This window comes from Hesperophylax consimilis, chromosome 3, assembly GCF_061612785.1.
Source record: "Hesperophylax consimilis isolate HC1 chromosome 3, BYU_Hcon_1.0, whole genome shotgun sequence".
NCBI classification, from domain to species: domain Eukaryota; kingdom Metazoa; phylum Arthropoda; class Insecta; order Trichoptera; family Limnephilidae; genus Hesperophylax; species Hesperophylax consimilis.
Window position 1 is genome coordinate 25,774,751 of NC_142838.1, and position 23,067 is coordinate 25,797,817.

At 33.4% G+C, this 23,067-nt stretch overlaps 2 protein-coding genes across 6 annotated transcripts in view; one reads left to right on the top strand and one right to left on the bottom strand.

Moving 5' to 3' along the window:
- LOC149425165 (uncharacterized) overlaps positions 1-23,067 on the bottom strand; it is a 753,180-nt gene that overhangs the window by 465,556 nt on the left and 264,557 nt on the right. The gene's annotated exons all lie outside the window — the stretch shown is intronic.
- LOC149425167 (uncharacterized) overlaps positions 1-23,067 on the top strand; it is a 50,361-nt gene that overhangs the window by 10,039 nt on the left and 17,255 nt on the right. For all 5 annotated transcript variants that reach the window (XM_089650996.1, XM_089650994.1, XM_089650995.1 and 2 more), the window contains exons 3-4: positions 4,345-5,651; positions 6,661-6,802. In XM_089650996.1, the coding sequence (XP_089507122.1) occupies positions 4,345-5,651; positions 6,661-6,802 (1,449 nt within the window). The remainder of the gene's footprint in view (positions 1-4,344; positions 5,652-6,660; positions 6,803-23,067) is intronic.

The following is a 23,067-nucleotide window of genomic DNA, read 5'->3' on the forward strand; positions in this document are numbered from 1 at the left end:
ATTTGATTATACACTTGCAAGCCCTGATCTTTGATCCCTTTCTCTTATTGAATCCATACTTTAAAGGTGGCGATTCTCTGTCACAATCATAAATTTCTAAATAAACTATCTATCTACTTATATAAATAATATTATTTATGCACTGTGGCGGGCGGCGTGAAATTGTTTTACTCCGAGCAAAGATATTAGAAGAACGAGATATGCTATGTTGGCCGCCGGACCGTAGGCGGAGTACTACCTAATTAGGGTACTTTGAACGGTATCGGGACGTGTACGCACAGAAATCTGTTCTATGTATTAGTGCGGATACCTTAGCGTAAGCGAAGGTGTGCAGTCGTATTGGTGAACAAAACCGGCGACACTGGGCAAAACAATTCCACACAGTATGAACTGCTCATAGCACATCTCGTTCTTCTAATATCTTTGACTCCGAGACTAATTTTCCACACTTGACCTTCAAAACAAGAGGAAGGTCACTCGCCATGTCTGTTTTTGAAAAACTCTGTATAAAGCCCGGGTAATGCCGGGGACAGCTAGTTGTACTTGAAACAATACTGCGATTCCATTGCATCAAATCTTATCTGAATTTTAAGTATGGGTATTTGTACTTATCGATGCATTCATTTCAACACTGCAGTATCAAAATTTATAAACAAACTTTATAATTAATTGATAAATTGGAGTCTGATAAAAATAACATTGCTGATAAAAGTAATATTGTTGTGACTTTGAGAATTCCTAAAATTAAATAAGTAAAACGTGATCAATCACGAAGAAAAAATAGTATCGCTGATTTAATAAAATCCGCTTAAAAATCTGATTGCAGGCTTTTTCCTACAAAAATAATAATTATTTTTATGTAGTTTCATATTAGTAAACTCCTAATATATCAATGCACGTGCATTTTTCCTAATATACAACAATGACGAAATGCGAAAACGTTAGATTTTTTTATGAAAATACTTCCCACTTCGCGATAGCACAATCGTGTTTCGCTGAAAGTTTATTAGGAAACAAATCAATTCCTTTTAGGACTTTTTAACCGATTACGAATAATTTGAAGAGATTCTTAATAAATTAGCGATATTTTAAATAAGTAAATTTTCTCCGTGTGCCTTTGAGTTTTTATTGTATTTTTAGTGAGGAATTTATAATATTTTTACAATAATTGTTAAAATTTTCAAGTCATTCTCTTTTTATGACAATCAAAGTGGGTCAGATGAAAAGTGCACATTAAGGTGATGCACTACGTCGTGTAATATTTTAAATTGAGCTTCTATCAATAACAACCCTTACGTAGATGGCAATAAGGTTTAAATTCCCGCTTAACACCATCCGCCGGTCTAGATTTATGCAAGAAAAAAACATGGCCAAAAAGTGCCTTTTATTTTATTTTGTGGATTTTCAGGCATAAATATTTTTTTTTTTTTCGATCATTTTATAAATGACTTAATTTTCCACACTATACAATAAAACCATTACCGAAAATAGGTTTGTGAGTAGGAGATTTTGAACTTTAAAGTAGTTTTCATAGGCCTTTACATTATTTTTTCTGGGCTTATAAAAAGACTTACCTAAAAAATACTCGATTATTTCAAAGGCCAATATGTATTCTACTCGCAGTATTTAATTGAAGCATCTGAAACATTTCTAGGCGACAAAATTTTCATACCAAAAACACATGATTTTGCATTACTACGTATGGCATCGCCTTAAATGTTATAGGTCAAAATATCGTAATTATTATTAACTAGCTAATGTGTACCTGGCGTTGTTGGGGGTTATCCTTATGAGAAAGACCTTTACCATCGCTTAGTTTTCTGTAGGCCTTTTTAAGATAAATAATTCCGTAGTACATTATTTTTATGTATCTCATAGGGCTTAGCCAGGATTAGCAATGCAAGCACCCGAAAAAAAAAATTTTGATAAGTTGATTGCAAAACATCGACATTTCGCTGCTTTTTTATAAATATAATATGTTTGTATCCGAATATTATCCGAAAGAAATTATCTAAATGATAGTGAAAACCCTATCAAAATCCGTTGCGTAGTTTAGAAGAATTAAGCGCACAAACAAATGGACGCGGATAGCGACTTTATTTTATACTATTTAGACATTTCATACTATTTTTGTTTTTGTAGTTTTGATTTTTTTTATATTATTTTTATTAGTTATACTATAAAATATTGGTGTAAATATAGATTTACATAAATAATTGGACTTCAGACATATTTGACGTTTGAAAACTACGGAAATTATGTCGCCCTTTAAAGGTGTCCTAATCTAGTTAAACATCGTTGCAGTACAATACTGATATCTTTATACCTCCGTCTCTGCATACCAGTTATAGTATTTTAACTTTTTTTTTTTCAATTTATTGAATTTTTTTCATGAAAATGGCATCACAAACAAATTAAACACCAACCTTTCAGACTTAGTAATAGAAAGTTCTCATAAAACGTAGCATCAAACATTAATGTACTACAATCATTATTTCACAACATCAAGGTTCGCTTGAATTATAAAATTCACATGAAAGGTAATGGTAGGTACCTACATAAAATATTTCCTCTTTCGGTATAAGATTATCCGTGCTGTAAGCATTAATCTGCCGAGTATTTAAGTCTCTTTGTAAGATATCCATTAGATAAGCTGATGTTCTCAAGATTGCTTTTTTGCCTTATTTGAGTAATATAATATTTTAATGGAGTCATAAAATTAATAATTCATGCCTTTCATTAAAGCAGTTTTATTGGTATTCTAATACCGTTAAGTAGATAGGTTCCTACCCAGAAATGTTGTTATCGTCATTAAAGACTATATATAATTTGATGAAGTTTAAATATGTGTAAAGTTAAGTGTTCAGGTCATTAAAAAGATTATTAACTTGTTTATTATTTGAATGTACACTTCCAAATTAAAGCCTAGATTCATAAGAGAATAACTAATAATAATTGTTTTCTATCTCAAAAATAAATCATTCCTATATTTATTAAAGGTAAACATATGTTTACAAGACAAGGTTTTATGCAAAACACAAAGGATAACAAATTATTGAAAGCATTAACACAAATATAAATTGAAAAAATCTTGAGGGAAAAAAATATATGTCGCCGAAGGGGATTGAACGGGAATTCAAAGACACATGTTCATATTTGGATAATTTTGTTGTTATTAAGCGAAAATGTACGTATTTATGCGTGCTAAAATTATAGTATTATCATTATACTTTTAATGATTAATTAATGTTTATAAGACAAAGTTTTTTTATGCATAGCACAAAGGATAACAAATTATTATAACCAATAATTAGTCGCTTGAAATATCCATACAAATTGAAAATAACTCCAAAAATAAATGGCGCCGGCGTGATAAAATAAAGTTGGTTGTTTAGAGGTGAAAATAAAAAAAATATAATAAGCAGTAATTGTTGATCGAAGTACTAGTTAGTACAAATAGAATTATTTGGCGTGTTGGAAATAAACCGACGTAACTCAGTGGTCTCAGAGCACCTCACCGGAAATCAGAAGGCGCGGGTTCAATTCCCAATTTAAATATTTCAAGCGACTAATTATTGCTTATAATCATTTGTTATCGTATTATCATTTGCAAGAAATTTTATATTATTTTCTTTGGTTGTAGAAACTTGATATATTGGTATCTATGTTATTTAAAATGTCACAATATTAACTAATTTGCATCAACGAACATGGGTATAGCTACAAAAAATATATTATTTATTTCTTTAAAAATCTTTTCGATTAAGGTAGCCAACCAAATGGATATAAATAATATCAATTAATTGGTAACGTCGAAGCGATTCCCATCTTTGCTAATAAATTAATTGCTTTTGTTGTGGGTAAATCTGAATAAGTATAATGTTAATACTTTGCGTTGCTTTTCAAGTTATTAATATTTACTACTGCCAGTTTAGTTGAAATACTAATTAATAATACTATAATTTTTTTTTAAATCATCAAATAATTTATAACCCGACTCGACTATTTTCGTTGCAGGTTATATCTAAGAAAGCGAATTAATGTTTTGAAAAAAAATCGTCACTTTCTATTTGCAATAATAGATTTAACGATAATAAGTAAAATAGTGCGGAAGACTTCCTGACTAAAAGCTGTCACGATAATATAACAATAAAAGCCAGCAGCTTTTGTGTTTTTGTACGGACATTGGTTTTATCATAATTCGTAATATAGAAGTCGTGAAATTCCACAAAAAGTCATCATTCATCATGAATGACAAAGTTTTTTTCTGCTTAGAATTCGACAACAATGAATAAAACGTAGACATTTGCACAAAATATAATATTCATTTCTGTTTTTTTTTAGATGAGGGGTTATGGAGTGCCAACATTACTCAGGGCTGGAGGAGACTTCGGCGGCGCTGCTCTCGCCTTAGAGTTCCACGTGGTCCTGCTCCTCGTGAAGGCTCTCCCCTGGACTCTCCTGATAGAGACTCCCCTATCCCCCCAGAATCCCGCTCTAAATACTCTCCCCTCTCAGATACTCAAGAAGACCCCCCTCAAGAGCTCAAACCCCAAGACAACGGAAAGCTGTCTCTAAGAAACAGAGTGAAAGTATTAAAATCTTCATCAGTCAGAGCAGGTGGTGCTAGTGTTCAAGAACTCCAAAGATCATTAAGAGGAGGCTTGGGAAGAATACAAGCCGGTCTCAGAAGAAGACGAGCCCTATCTGTTCAAGATGTGTTTTGTTCCCACGCCACTTTTTACGTCCCCAGTCCCAGTGGACCAACCTCATTACCCCACGGTAGATCACCCCCTCACCCAGAAGAAGCCAGTATAGACTACAGGAGATCAGTCTGGGAAATCGGAAGGAGACCTTCCATTGTAAGATCAGAAGACATTTCTCCACCACCTCGAGCTCCCCGCCAACAAGACAGAGGAACTTCAGCAAGGAGAGGAAGCTCTCCGGATATCTATCACAGAGAAAACCGCCTAGCCAATAGCAGGAACACCAAATTAACAAGAAGTCCATCACAAAAAATATACACAGATGAAAACTACGAACACCAAAGAAATTACAACGGATTGAACAGGGTCAATTCGACTGCATCGAGAATATCGACATACGCCGATAACAATAATTTACCGAAGCCACTACGACCTTACAGCGAATACAATAATAACGATACTAAAACTAGTCAATTTTTACCTAGGTATGTAAATGGTAACAGTGAGAATAATAGAAATAGTTTTTGGGGATCTTCAGATTACAGACCGGTCTATGAAGAAAGACGGTTTGTTGGGACAGGAGTTAATCAACCGAGAGGTTTACCACCTAAACCAAATGCAAGACCTTTACCACCTATTCCTTCAACGCAGTACAATGGCAACCAGCATAATGGCAACCAGCACAGGCAGCTTGAACAATCTAGGAATCATGAACAGCTCAGGAATCACGATCAGGTCAGGAACCCCGAGCAAGTGAGGAGTCATGAACAGTTCAGAGGCCACGAGCAGAACGGCAACCAAGAGCAACACCGACCGAGCGCAGACCACAAGCAGCACGATGAGGTCGACCATCACAGCGCTAAACAGCTCTCCCAGCACTCCCCGCCTGCAAGACTGTCTCCAGAACAAAGGCCGGAAGAGCGCGATGGATCACTTCTAACAGAGGTACGACCAATCACGTTTACTAATTACCCCAAGAATGTAAAAACCATCGAATTTGCATAATAATTCAGCATTTGTTGCACGATTTGTATGGCCATTTCACTTATCCATTGACGATAGTCTATCATCTCAAATTTTAAACAGCTAGCAGTTTTATAACCCTGTGTAACTAAGGCTTCAAAACTCTTTTGTCGAAAACTTTCTTATTGAACAAAGTGGTAAGCTGTCTTATATTTTGACGAAACACATACGCTTCCAGGCTTTTGTTACCACTGAACCGGTTAAAAGAGTACACCATACCAACATAATTTTTTTTAAATATAATATAAAATAATATATGTATAATATAATTATGGAATTGACGTTATAAGCTCAAAATAACGTAATTAAAATCTAGGCAACTTTAATAACGCCAGAGCTCACCGCTGTGAGTTTTAAGTTAAAAAAGCAATCTAAACTGTAACCAATTGACATATTTTCATCGAGAGTGAAACAACATGCCAATCTAGTCAGAAAACAATAATATATAATAATATTTTTAAGCAATAATTATTTGCCTGAAACACCTATACAAATTGAAAAAATCTTCAGAGAAAAAAAGACATGCCGCCGAGGGGAATTGAACCCACAGCCCTATGATTGCCGGTCAGGTGCTCTACCAATGCTTTATCCTTTGTGCAATGCATTAAAAAACTTGTATTTTAAACTTTAGTCTATCTTTAAAAATAAGAACAATAATGATTTATTATAGTTTCCCCACGGGGGTAGGACAACCGGGTGTTATTTGTGTAGGTCAGAAGAGAGCTGTTTGTATCATAAAAAAACTTAACAAACAACATGTTGTTATTATGCCATGTGCTGCCAGAGAATTCCCTGGGCAATTCCGGGTTATGTATCGCGTTCGTGTTACGCGATGCCAGCCGGCCCGGCCTCTCTTCCATTAACAATGCGCCATGGTGAGTCATTGAGCAATTAGCCGATGGTCGATTAAATCTTGAATTTTTATTCTCAGGTGACGTTTACAAAGTGTGCCGGTGGAAAAGGCCTCGGCTTCAGCATTGTGGGGGGACGGGATTCTCCCAAAGGAAACATGGGCATCTTCGTGAAGACAATCTTTGAAAACGGACAAGCTGCGGACTCGGAACTAAAAGAAGGTAATCTATTTTTTGTAATTTCTCTTATTTCCGTTTGTCTTATCTATATTTTACTGGACTTCTATAAAAGCACACCAGGCTGTGTGAGCAATAACGAGAAGCTATTACAAAATAAAATAGCCACTTCTCATAGATCAAATACCCATATACTACATATATTTCTTTGCACCATTTGAAATTTCATGAGAAATATACAAGTTTGTTAGTATTTAAGGTGTTAAACTTGCTAAACGTGTTTTCATTTGGATTTTCACAGCCAATAGAATTGTGTTGTTTAACCAACAGGAGTTTAGCCATACTGCACTTCTTCTTCCCACTTCTTGAGTTAACGTTTCGGATATCCTTGCAGTATCAATCAACGGGGCAGATATACACTGTTCAGCGTGTAGAAAAAACATTTGTTTATGTGACGTGTCGTAATGGTATGATGTCGCAGTTGTTGAAATGTTGGTTAAATATGGGGGAGGAAACGCGACAAGGCTCAACGCACCATGAGTCACAAGCATTTTTTTATTAACGCTGGGTGTGTTGTTTTTACGACTACCTGTTGCTTTCTAGTCAAGTTGGGAACTAATTACTTATCTTTCACTGTTTGGGTAGCCTTGATCTTAGCACAGGCCCAGAGTCAATGCCCACATCGAGTTCAGTTATATAAATACCAACTTTTATTCATCATAAATAAACTGTAGCATCAAAAAATCAGACAATAAAAAAGTGGTTACCATCAAAAAATAAAAACCGACTCTTTTTATGAAGAGATCTCGCGTCTTGGTAAAGTAGGTCTAAATATGTTCACACGTTACGAGTGATACAAAAAAACTCTCAATACACTTTTAAAGTTTTTTTAAAGTTCAGACATAAGAAACTGGTATCGCATGTTGTTTGTCAAGTTCCTCAGTCATTAACCATTGCATACATTAGGGTAGACAACAAATTATTTACCCGTAAGAAAGGTTGACTCGCGTATCCTCGTGTCCTGTTGACATTTGGACACGGAATTGTTAATCTTGGAATGCCATCTCAAACAAAGATACGGATCTCGTCTATTGAAACTGTAGAGCCCTATTACCCTGTTAGAGCCAATTAAGAAAAAGCTGTACCTTCAAACTGTAAACTAGCTCCAATTAATTACATGAAATATGTTTAACAGGCCATTTGGACGCTCTAGGTCAGATAACACAACCTAAAATAGGTACTCAAGATTTTCAAAACCGTCTTTTGAAAAAGTAAAAGCCGAAAACCGTTGGCCAACAAACAAATCAGATAACAACTGAAGCGGCATTTCGCGTATTTCGTATTATGTTTACTTTCTGAAAAATGATTTCATCGATAACACAAAAAAAAACCCAGCTTGAACCGAATCAATCATTTATACCGGAAATTATAAGCATTATTAGAGCGTGGGGTCTATGTTGATGAATTGAACCTACTGCTGCACGAATCACAACCAACCTTGGTAGTTAAACCATTATCACGACTTAATTACTTAAAGGCGAAAGGTTAATTTAACATACTAAATGGTCCAGACACCCACATTGTCAGGATACTCTTTTAAAGTTTTGAGAAGGGTCTACGGAACTGGTTGATTGACCTTTTCTTCAATTAAAAATGCTGCGTTTGAAGTCCATTGTTATCACGTTTTTATATGAACATCGTTCTTCAGAATTAAGTTATCTCAAACAAAACATTCATCAGAACTCCCTTGTTAAAAGTGTTTGCCCAACCCAAAGAGGCACAGGATAATATTTTCAGTATTTTACTGAAAAATGATGAACTCTTTCTATTTATTAAGTTAATTATATTTTCCTATTGTTTGATTTCACACGTTTTAAATAGAAAAACCTTTTTTTTTGTGCTACAGGTTATTTCTGACGGTATTAAACAAAGATTTGTCACAAACTAATAAATCAAACAATACTTTAATAAAATGAATTTTGACACGTTTTTGTTATTATGTTCTACAAATAACCTTTGTTCTTTCAATAACACAGATTCGTGTAAGTTTTCTTTGAATTACTCTGCGTTATTCAAGTAACCTTTATACTCTATTTTACTTCCTGATCAGATGTTTATAGTACCTATAACATAAACCACATGTAACAACCGCTCCTTCGAAATTAAGATTATACACGTTCTTATCAAGGAATGAATGTAAACATGTCTACAGTTCCTTCAACTTCAGTCACACCATATTTTCCTTGTCCCCTGGCTTATTACTTACAATGTCATAGGCACTTGATAGATAACGTTTCCATTTTTCATAATAATAAATAATAACGCTTGTCTAATCTTCTAGAATTAACGCAATGTCAGTTGGAGCTATTCCTTTGTATCTACTGCTTTATTATTGACTGCATATATTACGCAAATACAGCCCAAGCAAGTCCTTGATCGCCTCCTCACAATTTGCACGTATTATCATTTTATAATGTGTAATTACTTCTTGCGATACCTGCTTTACAATAACCAATAGGCGTTTATTATTCTAGGTGATTTTCTCATCGTGCTGTATCTAGTTTACAGATTAATTTACTATTTTACGCTATAATGCTCGCAGAGCTAAACAGAAATTAATGACTAAACTATAAATGTAATCGTTCCAGATATTACATTTAATTTAATAATAGACGATTGTTACTGAGGTTATAATACCACTCTTTACAAGCACATTACCAAGAAATTTAAAAAAAAATGATTTAATAATAGACGATTGTTACTGAGGTTATAATACCACTCTTTACAAGCACATTACCAAGACATTTAAAAAAAATGTTCTTATCAACAGCCATGGGTGCCTTTATACCTTATTTGTTCTTATCGTTTGTTTTTGTAGAGACAACCCCGTCTACCTTGGGAAAATATCTAACTTTATTTTTTGAACTGTCATTCAGGTGTCTTGAAGATGTATTCATTACTTTGGGCTTTAATGAAAGATATTATACTCGTAAATGTCGAATGACATACCTTATCAAAATATTATTTACTTTAACTAACATATTCGTAAAGGGAAGGGAATCACTGGGACGCAGCACGATAAAACGTATTATTATTTCAATTGTAAAAAAATGAGGGTTTTAATGTCTTTATAAGTAAGCAATCAGATGATTTTGTGGGCTTCAAATATCTGGAAATTTGGAAAGAAGGTTAGGTACCTAGTAAGATTTCAGAAAGACGTTAATCATTCAAAGCTATACGGCTGCACATACAACATGTAAATACACTTACAGTATATATTTTTTTTAAATATTGATAACGTATATTTGTTAGCTACTATATAATGACATGAATGCTTTCATTCATGATTTTTTTATGACTTTAACGAATAGACCACCTATCCAACAAATAGGGATTTTAGACACCCATCAAATTCTTATCAGTCAAAAGTGTTGACTCATTGATTACTTTAATGTTTCCTACAATATATTTTTTTAAATCCACCTTATACACACATGTCACACACGTGTTCAAGTAGATTGAATTTGAACGAGAGATACCAGTTCCTACTGCCATGACATTTCATGAAATGTAAGAACCCATTTATCCAAATGGGTACACAAATAAATAAATTACTTATGATCTCATTGTTTTCAAAAGATTTAGCAGGCCATACAATCAGATATACACATAATCTGCATTATTTAAAAAAACAAAAAAAAATCTAGAAAATTTATTGTACGTACATTTAATACCGTTGTTCGGCGCTACGCTTTTCATTATTTTCTCCACATTTGATCACCGTTACAACTTTAATGTGATAATATAGCATTTTTATACATCATTGTTGTTATTCCGCTGTGGAATTGAACCTAAAGTGGAGTGAAACGGGCGAGTAGGTAAAAGCGTACCGCCGATAGCCCCGTTGTAGCATCTCACTCTTCCTCTCAGCTGATGTAAGTGACCGAAAGAGAGGTTGCAGCGGAGCTTTTGGCGGCAGGAGCGTAGTGGCTCCGAGCAGCGGTTATTCGGCGCCCGTTATCGGCACACATCACCTGCTCCATTACCGTATCCCCTCTATAATACACAGTACACTACACACTCCATACAGAGTTTAGATTTTATACACGTAAAAAGTGCAGTATGTTATGATAGTAAATTAATATATTTTTACAATTATATTGAAATCTCTTTTCATGTTTTAATGATAATTTGTAATTTGTGAAAAAATATTCTTCACACACTGCCAACTAGGCGCGGTCCCTCCGTATATGTTCTCGATGCTCCACATTCCTTGTGTTCTAGATTCCAGAGTCAAAAAATGTTGGACCTTTTTTACCAGTCATAAACGTAAACATTGATAAAATGACATACGAAACATGTAGAGACTAAAAAAAATACAATGATAATAGATGATTATACAAGGATACGAGTAGATATATGTTTTTGCGACTTTCTTCAGACAAAGAGAGGTGTAGGTTGATTTTAAGAAAAATTATAAGCCAATGATTCAAGTTTGGGTGTCGTGATGTGTTGTCTTTGTTTGATGATCACCACAAAAAATCCTATACATGTCAAAGGAACATGAATATTGTTTTAAATAAAAGTCAACGTCTAAATATGCTTTCGTAGAAAGCAATCACTTTGTGGTATGACATATTATTAAATGGAATTATATTTCATTATATATAATTATTCAGTGTTATTCACGAGCCGGTTTCTTTAGGCATGAGCATTACTAGTGACAGTTTAAACGTTACTCTGATGAAGTGTACATTTAAAACAATTAGTGGTTAATAACTAAGGACGGGTTGTTTCACAGAATTTGAACAAGTCGTCAAATTTTAAAGTTGATTTTCAAGTTCTGTGAATGTTCCAGTCAAGTTCTGTTATTATTGCAGTTTTGAGAAGCAACTGGTCAATATGATATAAAAATAGAACCTTCACGGAACTTGAAGGTCAACTTGTCCAACAACTCGTCCTAAGTGTTTGTTTCATTTAAAATCGTCTTCATAGTTCATCAAAGCTTCACCTAAAATAATGTTCATAAAAATATCAAAACGAATATCTCGATTTTTATAATTTACATGGCAACCCCAATATTGGAAATATAATGAGTTGACATAATAATATATATTTTTTTAAAACCTGCCTGAAGGGAATAAATTAATTGAGGAATGTAGAAAAACCTACTGTTTCAAAATTTTTCTAAATATATTTAAGAATGTTTTATTCTAAAAATCTTGCATTGGGCGATACTTTCATTTTCAGTATCTTCCAAGTCGGTAACCCTGAAACGGCGAAATTCTTTAATCGTATGATGAAAAAATAGGTACTCGTAAGATTCATTGGAACTGCAGTCCAAAGTTGAAGTGTTTAACATAACCTCTTTATTTATTGTGCCATTTTCAGGCGTTTGAGCGCATCACAGTTAGCTTACAATATATTATTGTTATTCGTTTAATAACCTCGTGACTGGTACCGTCTAACGATAATTTGGACAGTTCCGTTTCGGACATGGACCCAGGCGATGAATGAAAGCATACTCATATTGTCCACTCCGTGACATTCCGAGTTCCGACAGTTTCTGACCTCCTTCGCTCATCCTCATACTTCAGAATACTCGTCTCTCATTTTCATAATATTTTTGCACGGAATGCCGACAAATTTATATTCCACCTGGTGTTTTGTAGTTTGTACGTACAAAACTTGTTTTCTCTGCATTTTCGGGTCAGAGATTCGGGTCATTAGTACTTATAATCATTGTGAGAGCCGTGTTTTGTTGACGTATCAAAATCAAGTTTTTTTTTTAATTATTTTATTGTTCTGTGCTTGCCACAGATCAAAGAAAGGATAGACATGAACTAAAACGAATCTCGCGTTCCATTTCGGAGAGAATATATATATACAAATTTAAATGTTCGTTTGTTCAAAATCTTAAATCTCCGAAAGTTCTTCAACGATTGCTTTCAAATTTTGACACAACCATTCGAATACAATGTCACCTGTGACAGGTAAAAACATGTTTTTCTTAAAGTGCCCAATATGTTGGAAAAATGTTTTTTTTACAAAAAAAGAGCCATCTGTTGGAATTAAATCAACATTGTTTGTCTATCTGCACAACCGATTAACACGGCAACATGTGGCGGGGTACAGCAATTAGAAATAAAAGTGTTAAGCCGCGGGCAAAGCCAGATTGAAAATTTGCTAAAAACTTTATTAATTTAATTACACCGACAGCGAGATATTTTGATGTAATTTTTACCTACCTATCTAAAGGTATGCGGAAGAGAGAATATGTTTGTAACATATTGTTTCACAAATCAATATGATTTAGGTGCCCATAAAATTTAAATCAACACCTCCATAAGCGAATTTCCTGGTTTAACATATTGATTATAATAAAAACAACAATGTAAAATCATATGTGGTACATTGCCATTAAAGTTACAGCCTTATGTCTCTAAGTATGTTATTATTATTAAGCCAATATAATGATGCTGCATGTTTATACGGGTCACTCTCATATTATTAGTGTTTAGTAGTGCAAAAGTTTGAGTTAAAATACACAAGATTGGTGCATGATCTACCAAAAATTACGAAATTGCATTTGGTCTATTGATAACTTCCAAGTTTAATTTTTAGGATGTCTTATTACGGTTCCGTGATAACTCAAGACAATAACAATTTAACCCACCTTTAGAAAAAAGCGATGGAAAAAAAATAACCTATTTAATATTTTTTTTTCCTCACTTTTAAATGTGTGTTTAATGGTCATGCTGATGATGAAGTTATCCAGTCACCCTTTATTACTCTAGAACTCCAGACTCAAGGTAATACCTACAGTTGACGTTTAGATGTCAAGAAATGATTTGAATTAGAAAATATATTTGGAGATATCTTAGGATTCTCTTTGGAAAGACATTCGTTCCAATTGATTAATCGAGGTAGGGAACCTCGATTAATATTAACTTTCTAGAGCGCCATTTGATGATTCGATCATCAAGGGGGCTTCACTCTTGTTATTGTTGATAGTACATACTATCAATATAATATACATATATTCTTAAAGTGTATCATCTTTTTATGACCTCCAAGGCAGAACAATTAGTTTACTTGATTATTCATAATTAAATGCTGTATTTGCATCTCGCTCCAGAGCGAAAAGTAGTAATATCATCCTGGTGGGGAACCACTGCGCAGAATAAAAAACGTTGTTTAAGAAAGCTTTGGTCGTGTTTGGAGTAAATCCTTCCCATCTCCTTCCCCCTCCCACTTCCTTCAGCTTCACAACACATCCTGTATTTTGGATGCCATAGTCCCTTTGGTTCCGGTCAGGTGGTAGTTTTTGCGCGGTATTCACAACAAAACAAAAATATTGACGAATGAAACATCTAGTAAAACCTATATTCTTCTCTAACTTATTATATAATATATATGAACTCTGCAAAGTCATCGCTAAAACCTAATAAACAATAGTGCACGGTCTAAATTGTTCCCATGACTACTTTTTTACCGATTCTTATCGAGTTTAATGAAGATTTATGTTTTCCTTGATCAGAATAGATGATTTACACATTACTGGTGCCAAGTGCCAATCACCACAAGCGAAGGCGCCAAAATATCACAAGTCAAGGGGATTTCCCCGAGGCTTGGTTAGATTAGGCGGTGAATTCTAAGCAATAAATATTAATGGATTTAAATTACAGATTGTAATCTTTATTTAATCTCCACACTTTGTGAAATCTATTCAAATCGTGATTTATTCATGTAAATATCATAATGTCGTAATAATAACAATGATTTGAAAATGCGTGTAACAGGATGAAGAAGTTTCTATTAGAAATATCCACTGAAATAGCAAGAACAAATAATTAATATAAGGAAGTATTGAAAAACGGTATTTCAACTGTTTACACAATGACAAGTTTTTTATGAGCCTACTGTATATCTGTATGACCCGCTTCTGAACGGTTCATAGATATTGCTAAAAAGCGTAAAATTATGTAGTTGCGTCATTTATTTATTTTTTTAATTTCAAATCTTTGTGTATTGTGTCAAAAATCTGTCACTGTTTCGTTGCAAACTTCAATGTTATTTTCGGAATTCAATTTGTCAGTGTGTCAAATTACAACAAGTAATTTTCCACAGCGAAGTAATTATATAAAATTGACACATTACTACAAACTTTAAAAACAAAATTGTTAAGCGCCCTTGAGGTGGTGCTATTGCTAAACAACGCAATTTAAAATAATGAGATTTATTATTACTACATTTAAGATGATAACTTAAACAGTCAGGGTTAAATTATCATAGTTTTTATGTAAATGTGGTATTTGGTATAGTATAATTAGATGCGCCTAATTGTGGTGGTTATATTATTTATTATAAGCGCTCATTATTTGATTTTTCCAACGAGTATATTCACCCGGAGGCAACATAATAGAAATCGAAGTGTTCGTTTATCGTTTTGATCTATCGATAGCTTCAAATATATGTTATTACATTCTATCAAATATATGTTATTACAGTGATGTAGTGAACGTCCGGGCATCTGATGAAAATGTGCGAAGGTCTGGCCGTCAAAGGGGCTGCACCGAATATTCATAGCCAGCAAAGACTAAGAAATTCGGGGTTTTTTAAGGGGAAGAAGGTGTTAACCAAGATATTGACTATAATGTAGAAGAGAGGAATACAAAAACTGAGAGAACATCTCTGAGCTTAGCTCTGCTGATCGGTACAAGAAAAATATTTGTCGCACTATGCTTCTAACTAGCCTTGATAAAATACTTTGTTTTCTTGGCACACGAAAGCTCAAATACTCGCCTGTGGTGCAGCGATCATCTGTGTTACATGCATACGAAGATTACGTTGTTTAGAACGCAACACATAATTAACATTTTCAATAGTCTAAGTAGAAAAATGGGATAGCATATTATTTGCCTAGGGGTTCGTCGCAGCAACATAATATTTTCGGTCTTGATCTGCATAAGTTAATTTTATAATATTATGTAGGTTCATTGTTTATTTTTGTTTATGAAAAAGTGGTCATTAAAATGTATGCATATAATGATTCACGTCGCCTAAAACAAATCATTATATGTTGACAGCACAAATAGCTAAAACAAATGGGATGGGCTATGCATTGTTCGAATTTGTTGAAGGCTTTTCTGCTTCCCATAGCATATTTAAAACATTATATTATCATTCCTACGTCGCTTAAACAATAATCATAAATAACGGCGTCACCATTTTGTCGATGGCATGTAATTAACCATTAATAATTATTATAAATTTTGAAAAGATATTTAACAGTTTGCATATTGAATTCCGCCAGCTATTTTAAAGCTTTTTAGAAAAAATGTATATGTACGTTATTTATATTAAAACGAAGTCATTATTGTGTTAACTAGGTACTTCTTATTCATTAATATATTGGAAGTCAGAGGTCATGTTAACTACTGGTACCTACACACAAACTTACAATCCATTTATCGAGGGCAAATGTTTTTTAAATGTGATGTCCATAACACTTTTTTGTAGGTACTTTACGCCGTTTCTTGAGAAAAAAAAATCACCTCAAGGCCGCTTATACTTCCTGTACATACATATTGAGATTATTTTTACCGTTTATCCTTGGCTCTTATAATTTGTAACTAAGGTACAGTAATCTCACAATAAAATTAATTTCTTTTTTTTTTTTTTTTTTTTTTTTTTTTTCGTAGGAAGCAATCACTTTGTGGTTAGACATATTATATTAAATCAAATAAAACACTTTGTTTATTAACCACGACTTTTAACTTTAAAGTCGTGGTTAATAAACAAAGTGTTTTATTTGATTTAATAAAATTAATTTCAGTGGGATGTAGTGGCATGAATACAGTAATGGCCAAACGTGAATATTTATTTATTTTATTGATACATGATTTAGAGAGTACATGTGGTTTTTTGTGATATTTCACCCTCTATGCTAGGGATGACCCTGTGTTATGACGGGTGAATTTTACAGTTTGCGTACATAGAATCTATACATTACTATAATATAAAAAAAATATAAAAATGATGTATAGCTAGTTTGGGTTGCAAGAAGAGGATGGAGAAGTTAGAGAATTATAAGAAGATGAAAAATTTGAGAAATTATTAGTAAATAGATCACACTAATGAATTTTCTTTATTGCTATTGAATTTCCCTTGAAAATCCGGTTTTTATACGTAAAACATCTTTTGGCGCACCTAGGGGGGTAAAACTGACTCTTAAAAGCGTGGAAAGGCGGGATGACGCTTCATTCGGTCAGCCTCGGCTCTTTCCGCCCGGCCGCCAAAACTCTGGGCGGTATGTTTGCTTCTATTCTCACTTATATTGGAAATTGATCTATTCTAAATGATGACGCATTTTAAATTTGTAATATATTTCTCTTTCTATGATTTAATATTAATAAAAGAGTTGTTGTATTATCATTATACAAAAACTTGTTTACTTTCATTTTCACTTCCTTCAATAAAAATCGATTTTGATCTTCCACATCTGCCAGGTGTCCTGTGACGACTCTTTTTTTCAATACATTTTTTTAAATGACACCAAATTATAAGGTTAAAGAATAAATCATAATATTTGTCTACTCCTCCTTACTCCTCGGGGGTTCCTTTGCTAAGGCGGATTAGGTTTTTCGTAAATTTAAAAATAGTTATTGTATTAAAACTGTTCCCATTTTAATTTATTTTTGATTTCTTCGCAGTAAACAGAATATAGACTGGTGTAATTTGTTCTATTTTATAAATACAGATTACTTGTTCAATAAAAGCAAACCTTTTGCTGTTGGGAGTTTTGACAGATGATTATTATCGGAACATTAAAATATAAATAAAAATGTTAATACTGGTATTATATAATTTGTTTATAAAATGTAAAAGATAAACGATAAATAAATGCTCGCAAAAACGTATATTAGTACATATGAACCAATAATTTAATTAAGAGAACATCAAACTGTAGGCACACAGCAACATGTGTGGAATCTCTTTTCTCAATTAGACAAGTAGCTACCGTGTGCATATTACGTACATTAATATGCACACGGATAAATCTTGGATTAAACAATTAAATTCCATATAACCCAGCACGCTTTGTGCATTTCGATAATCACGCGTTTAATCGTATTCATTTTCTTCGTACATACCCAAGCTTTCAAATCAAATCAATATGATGGATTATTATTTAAAATTCATAAAAAAGATAACCGCACGCAACTATTTGTACTGTTGCGTGACGCGCTGATTGCAATCGGTAATGCCTATTGTAATTTAGCCGGCGATGGCCTAGTATGAATAATTCTAGTCATTTCTTATACATCGTCCATGAATATTATATGTAGAAACAAAGGGTAGCCGCGATCAGACGAGAGTTAAAAAAACGCGCGCTTTTCTCTTAATCTGATTACGGCCATAAGCTTGAACCGAAGCAATTTTTTGGCCAGTCACATTCGACTAGTCTCAATCGAACAACTGGCATCAATAATAAATAAAAATCATTTTGTTGAAAGACTACCTTTTAAAATCGAAACGTTACTTTAAATGACTTTAGCCACGTTTAACGTTTAAGATGCGAATAGTCAATTACTTTTCAATTTTCCACTTCTTCATCTCCTTTCTTTCTCCACTCCCTTCAACATAACAACACGATGATTAAGAATTTCATAGTTCAACTAGCTCCGAACAGTTGGGAGCAGTAACTCTTGAACGATAATTACATTAAAAAGAAAGAGGAACTCTAAAGATGAAAACCATAAATTGACTCATTCCGGTATATATAAACTAAAATATAATGATAATAATTAAAAAAAATAACTTTGTTTGAATGCCACTTTATTGTATATATTTATAACCAACCGGCTAATAATCTTAGAGCTTAACTATAAGTACCCATACACCTCTGTAATTGATTTAATACGTTTTTATTAACCCTGATGAAGGTTCGGGTTGAACTGAAACCGGTTGGTTATAAATATATACAATAAAGTGGTATTCAAACAAAGTTATTTTTTAATTATTATAATTATGTATACCCACAAAGTGTTTGCTACAAATGAAAAATTAAAATATAATGACTGTTCTCATTTTATCAGGTAAATAACTCGTGATTACGATATTAGAATCAAAGAAAATTTCGCTAACCCTTTTATTGTAAACAATCATATATATCAGAAAAAACAGGAATAAATATTCTACATATCAATCATAAAGGAAAATGATTAGATAATGAAGCCTTAGAAATAAAGAAATCCCTTAATAATTGTTGTGTTCCCACAAACAGTTCTCCAACTCGTCGTGGAAGGAGATTTTAAATAATATGTTCTTTGTGTTAAATCAGGGATTTATTTAATACTTCGCGTTAACTTATTAACTTGGAGCTGGCCAAATGAGATCTGCAAACACCATGTTTGTCTGAAAGTAGCCTAACTGGTCTAAGTGAATACTGACTACTAGATGCCATCTTGCGGACTTCCAAGCAAGCTCTTTGCACTGCCCTCTATGAGTGCATCTGTGAAGCTCTTAGCTATCTCACTTCCCAACAATAATAATGAGTCCATTATCAATAAATAAAAAATATTGTCTTCCAGTCCCATCTTACAGAAATTATTCCCTTTCACCGTCCGTTCCACCTCCTCCCCCCACTCTTCCCAAACCCCAAGCACGCCTCCACCTCCCTCCTACTTCAACACTTAGAAATAATTTATGTTCATCCATTGTTTTGTAATGTTAAGTGAGTTTATTATTTTATTAAGGGACAGTTGTTCCGAAGCCGGTCGGTGAACAAACAAATATAAAATATAAATTAATGAAACATTGTTTCATTAATTTGTAAAATAAATCACAATTAAGGTATATTTTATATTATTTTTTACTTAACAACGTTTTGATCATTTACCGGTGAGCTTATAGTATAAAGCGCAAGCTCTACGTCTTTCCACAGAGCACGTCAAAATGTATGCGTTAATTGTTCGATTGCTCAAATTTTGTCCGTTATGATATTTAATAGAAAAGACCGTTACGTTTCTCGAAATACTTCACTGGTGATAAATTAATATTAATACAATCAACATTTTTATGGCTAACGTCTTAAAAGCGTTGGTCACAAATCTAATTGTGGGTACTGACTCACTGGGTAACGTTTTTCAGCGTAAAACCAAGCCAATCCATAATAAGATTAATAATGCCCTGGCGAAATAACAATAAAGAATGTTTTGAATTTGGCGCTATTGAAATTGATACATAACTATTGAATACCCAGAACCATAATTTTATTTGCGTGAAAATGCTTGGCAACCTTAAAAATACTATTTAAAAAAATTTGGTTTTGAAAAAAACAGGTAATTTTTATATATTTGAATTTGCAGTGAATTTAATTTTTAAATGAATTTTAGTTGGAAATGAATAATATATTTCATTTGGAAATCGGGCAACTCAGGACAGTGGCAATTCAACATTTTTTGAAAAGTGATATAAAGTCATGAAAAGTTATTGAAGAACTAGATTAAATTGGTTAAATTATGTTTTTTTTAATGGTTATTGTGTTTAATTCAATTAAAAAAAGGTTACATTAGGTTTGTAGGCAAGTTTTATTTTATTATTTTTCATCACTTTTAGTGTCATTATGTCACTTCCACTACTCGTTCTTGTGTTCAACAGCTTGACTGTGAATGATTTGCTGGCCGCTGTATTTCCTCCCTCCTACAACACGAGTTTCTTCAAGACCCAGATTCACTCCTTTGTTTTCTCAAAAAGACCCTTCACAGAGCATCCTCAAAGTTGACAAAGGCCCGGAGGGAATTTATAGAGCTTCATGTGTGGAGTAAATGTTTACAGAAAAAAAAAGATATTGAATAAATATGATTGATTGAAAAAATTGTAGTAGTTTTCTTGTCCATAGATATAGACCATCCTCCCCTGAAATATAATCTAAAAGGACCAGCCAAATGGCCCGTTGTTGTCATCTTCGGTAGGCAAAACCGTTGTAGTGTCCTTGATTGATCTGCAACCGCCAATATAATCCGTTGATTTACTAACACGAAGCTTTTAGTATATACAAAGCCATGCTAAATAAATTTTATTCACAATTTACACGGATTAAAACATAGTATGTAATTACCGGCAAATAATGTGGATTTCCCACTTATACGAATATATACCAAAACATTAAATTATTTTTATTTTGACGATGGTCAAAATATGTAAATATTCGCGATGTTTTTCTTTATTTCATTAATAATCATTAGATTTTAAAAGCAATTCATTTCCAATTGAAATTTTGTGTATGAATAAAGACTATTCATTGTTTATTTTCAATGAATTGCCTGGTTTCTGCGTATAATAGAAAAATCTGCCATTGATTTCCTTTTACGTAAAATTAATATTGGTTTATTATCCAACATGTTGGCTAATCATCCACTTCCTTATACAGTTTCCTCGTTAGATATTATATTAGTGGGATCCGTATCATATTACTTGCAACGTGGGTGAAAAATACTGTTCAATTCAATGAGCTGACGTAACCGTGTTTTTTTTCAAAATATCGATTCAGAACGGTAGTAGGCATTGCGATTAAAATTGCACAACACTTCCTTACACAATGTAATCTATTTACTTCTTTAGGCGTTCACATAATACTGTTTCGTGAAGTTGTACTCCTACATTCAATTTTAAAATAGATTCAGCCAAATAGAACATTTGCCAATTATTTCAACTTCCAAGATTTATTAGTTTTACCTTACTTATGATAGCTACCACGTGAATCACAGATGGGTATCTTATTTATTAGAAGCAGCCTTCATTCTGCTATATTAGTATGAACCTAAAAGTTCCTGGACAGAGCTACTCTAGAACAGTTTGAAGCCAAGGGTGAGGGAAAAGCTGCATGAAAAATGTCTTTACCTATTTAATTTTTGTATTGACCTGTCCCGTTCCTGTCTCATAACCTAACCAAAAAACATAAGCCATTGTAATTGCATTAATAAGATAAAAATAACGTAAAAACAGTTGCTTTTTACCACTTTGCGTGCAAATCATTTCAAAATTTTATCATAGAAGATTTTCCCTCACATTAGATTTGGCTTCCATTTCATTCGTGCAAAATTGAATTAATGCTCTGTCCAGGGATTTTTAGGTTTATGTATATTTGTTTCCGCTGTCTGTAAGTATGTTATTTTATTGTCTGATAGGGAGAGCTATATAGTTGTTAAATATAATCACTTCGGATATATTTAACATCAACGAAGCAGAATTTAAACGGCAAGCTTTATTGCTGCTAGTAGAAAATCTACTTACATAATATATTTTTCCCCTTACTGATGGGCGTGTTTTGGTTTTCACACGGCTGATAAACGGCCATTAAACGATACATTCATACTTGGTTGTTGCTTTTGTGGGGCTTTTGATGCGTTTTCAGTAAGGTCCTTATTTTTTTCGTCATATAAATTTTAAAAACTAATTGAAATATAATTTTGTAATGCTCTTAAAATGAATGAAGTGATTGAATTGAATCACTCCTCCACTGACTGCGCCAAATGTTTTTTTGTATAATAACGGGTTTAATTAAGGTTCCCTGAATATGTTTCAGGGAACCTTAATAACGGAGGGCTGAATATAGTCAAAATACTGCAATTAAAACAATGTATTATATCAGGTGATAATGAAGAGAAATCGGACAACCATGGATACTCTGATTACAGTTGTCTTGCTTTCATGCCTTTTCTCTCATGCTTCGGTCGCACGTTTATTACAATAAAAATATCTGTTATTGCATATCCTGCTGTCTCCCTTCAGTTCAAATATATACGAAACGAACATGAGACATGACATGGAACATTACAGGCTGTCAAAGGGTAAGGCTCTCGACTAGCCAATTCGGATATCGCAGATTCAAATCCAAATTTAATTTGATTGATTTGTATTATTTCACAATATTATAAGGTATATTTGCGGCACGTTCCGGAGTGGAAGATACTCTCAGAACCGCAATGGAGTAAGACCACCATTCAGAATTGAAACGTTGCTTTTGCGACCAGATCTGAATAGCCAGGAACTTTCCCACCTTCCTCTTCCCTCCCCATTACCTTAAGCCCCACAACGGGGATGTCATAGTCATAGGCTCCGGACGGTTGAGAGGATTTGGTACTCTTGTACGGTATTCATATTTTAAAAAAACTCCCCTGGAAGCGGCGGAGCGTGTTCACCCCCATTGCGTCTATTATCTGATCTATGTCAAAAAATGTATGAGTAGATAGAGGTTGTTGAGATTTGACTGACGTTTGAAATATACCCTCTCAATTTATATA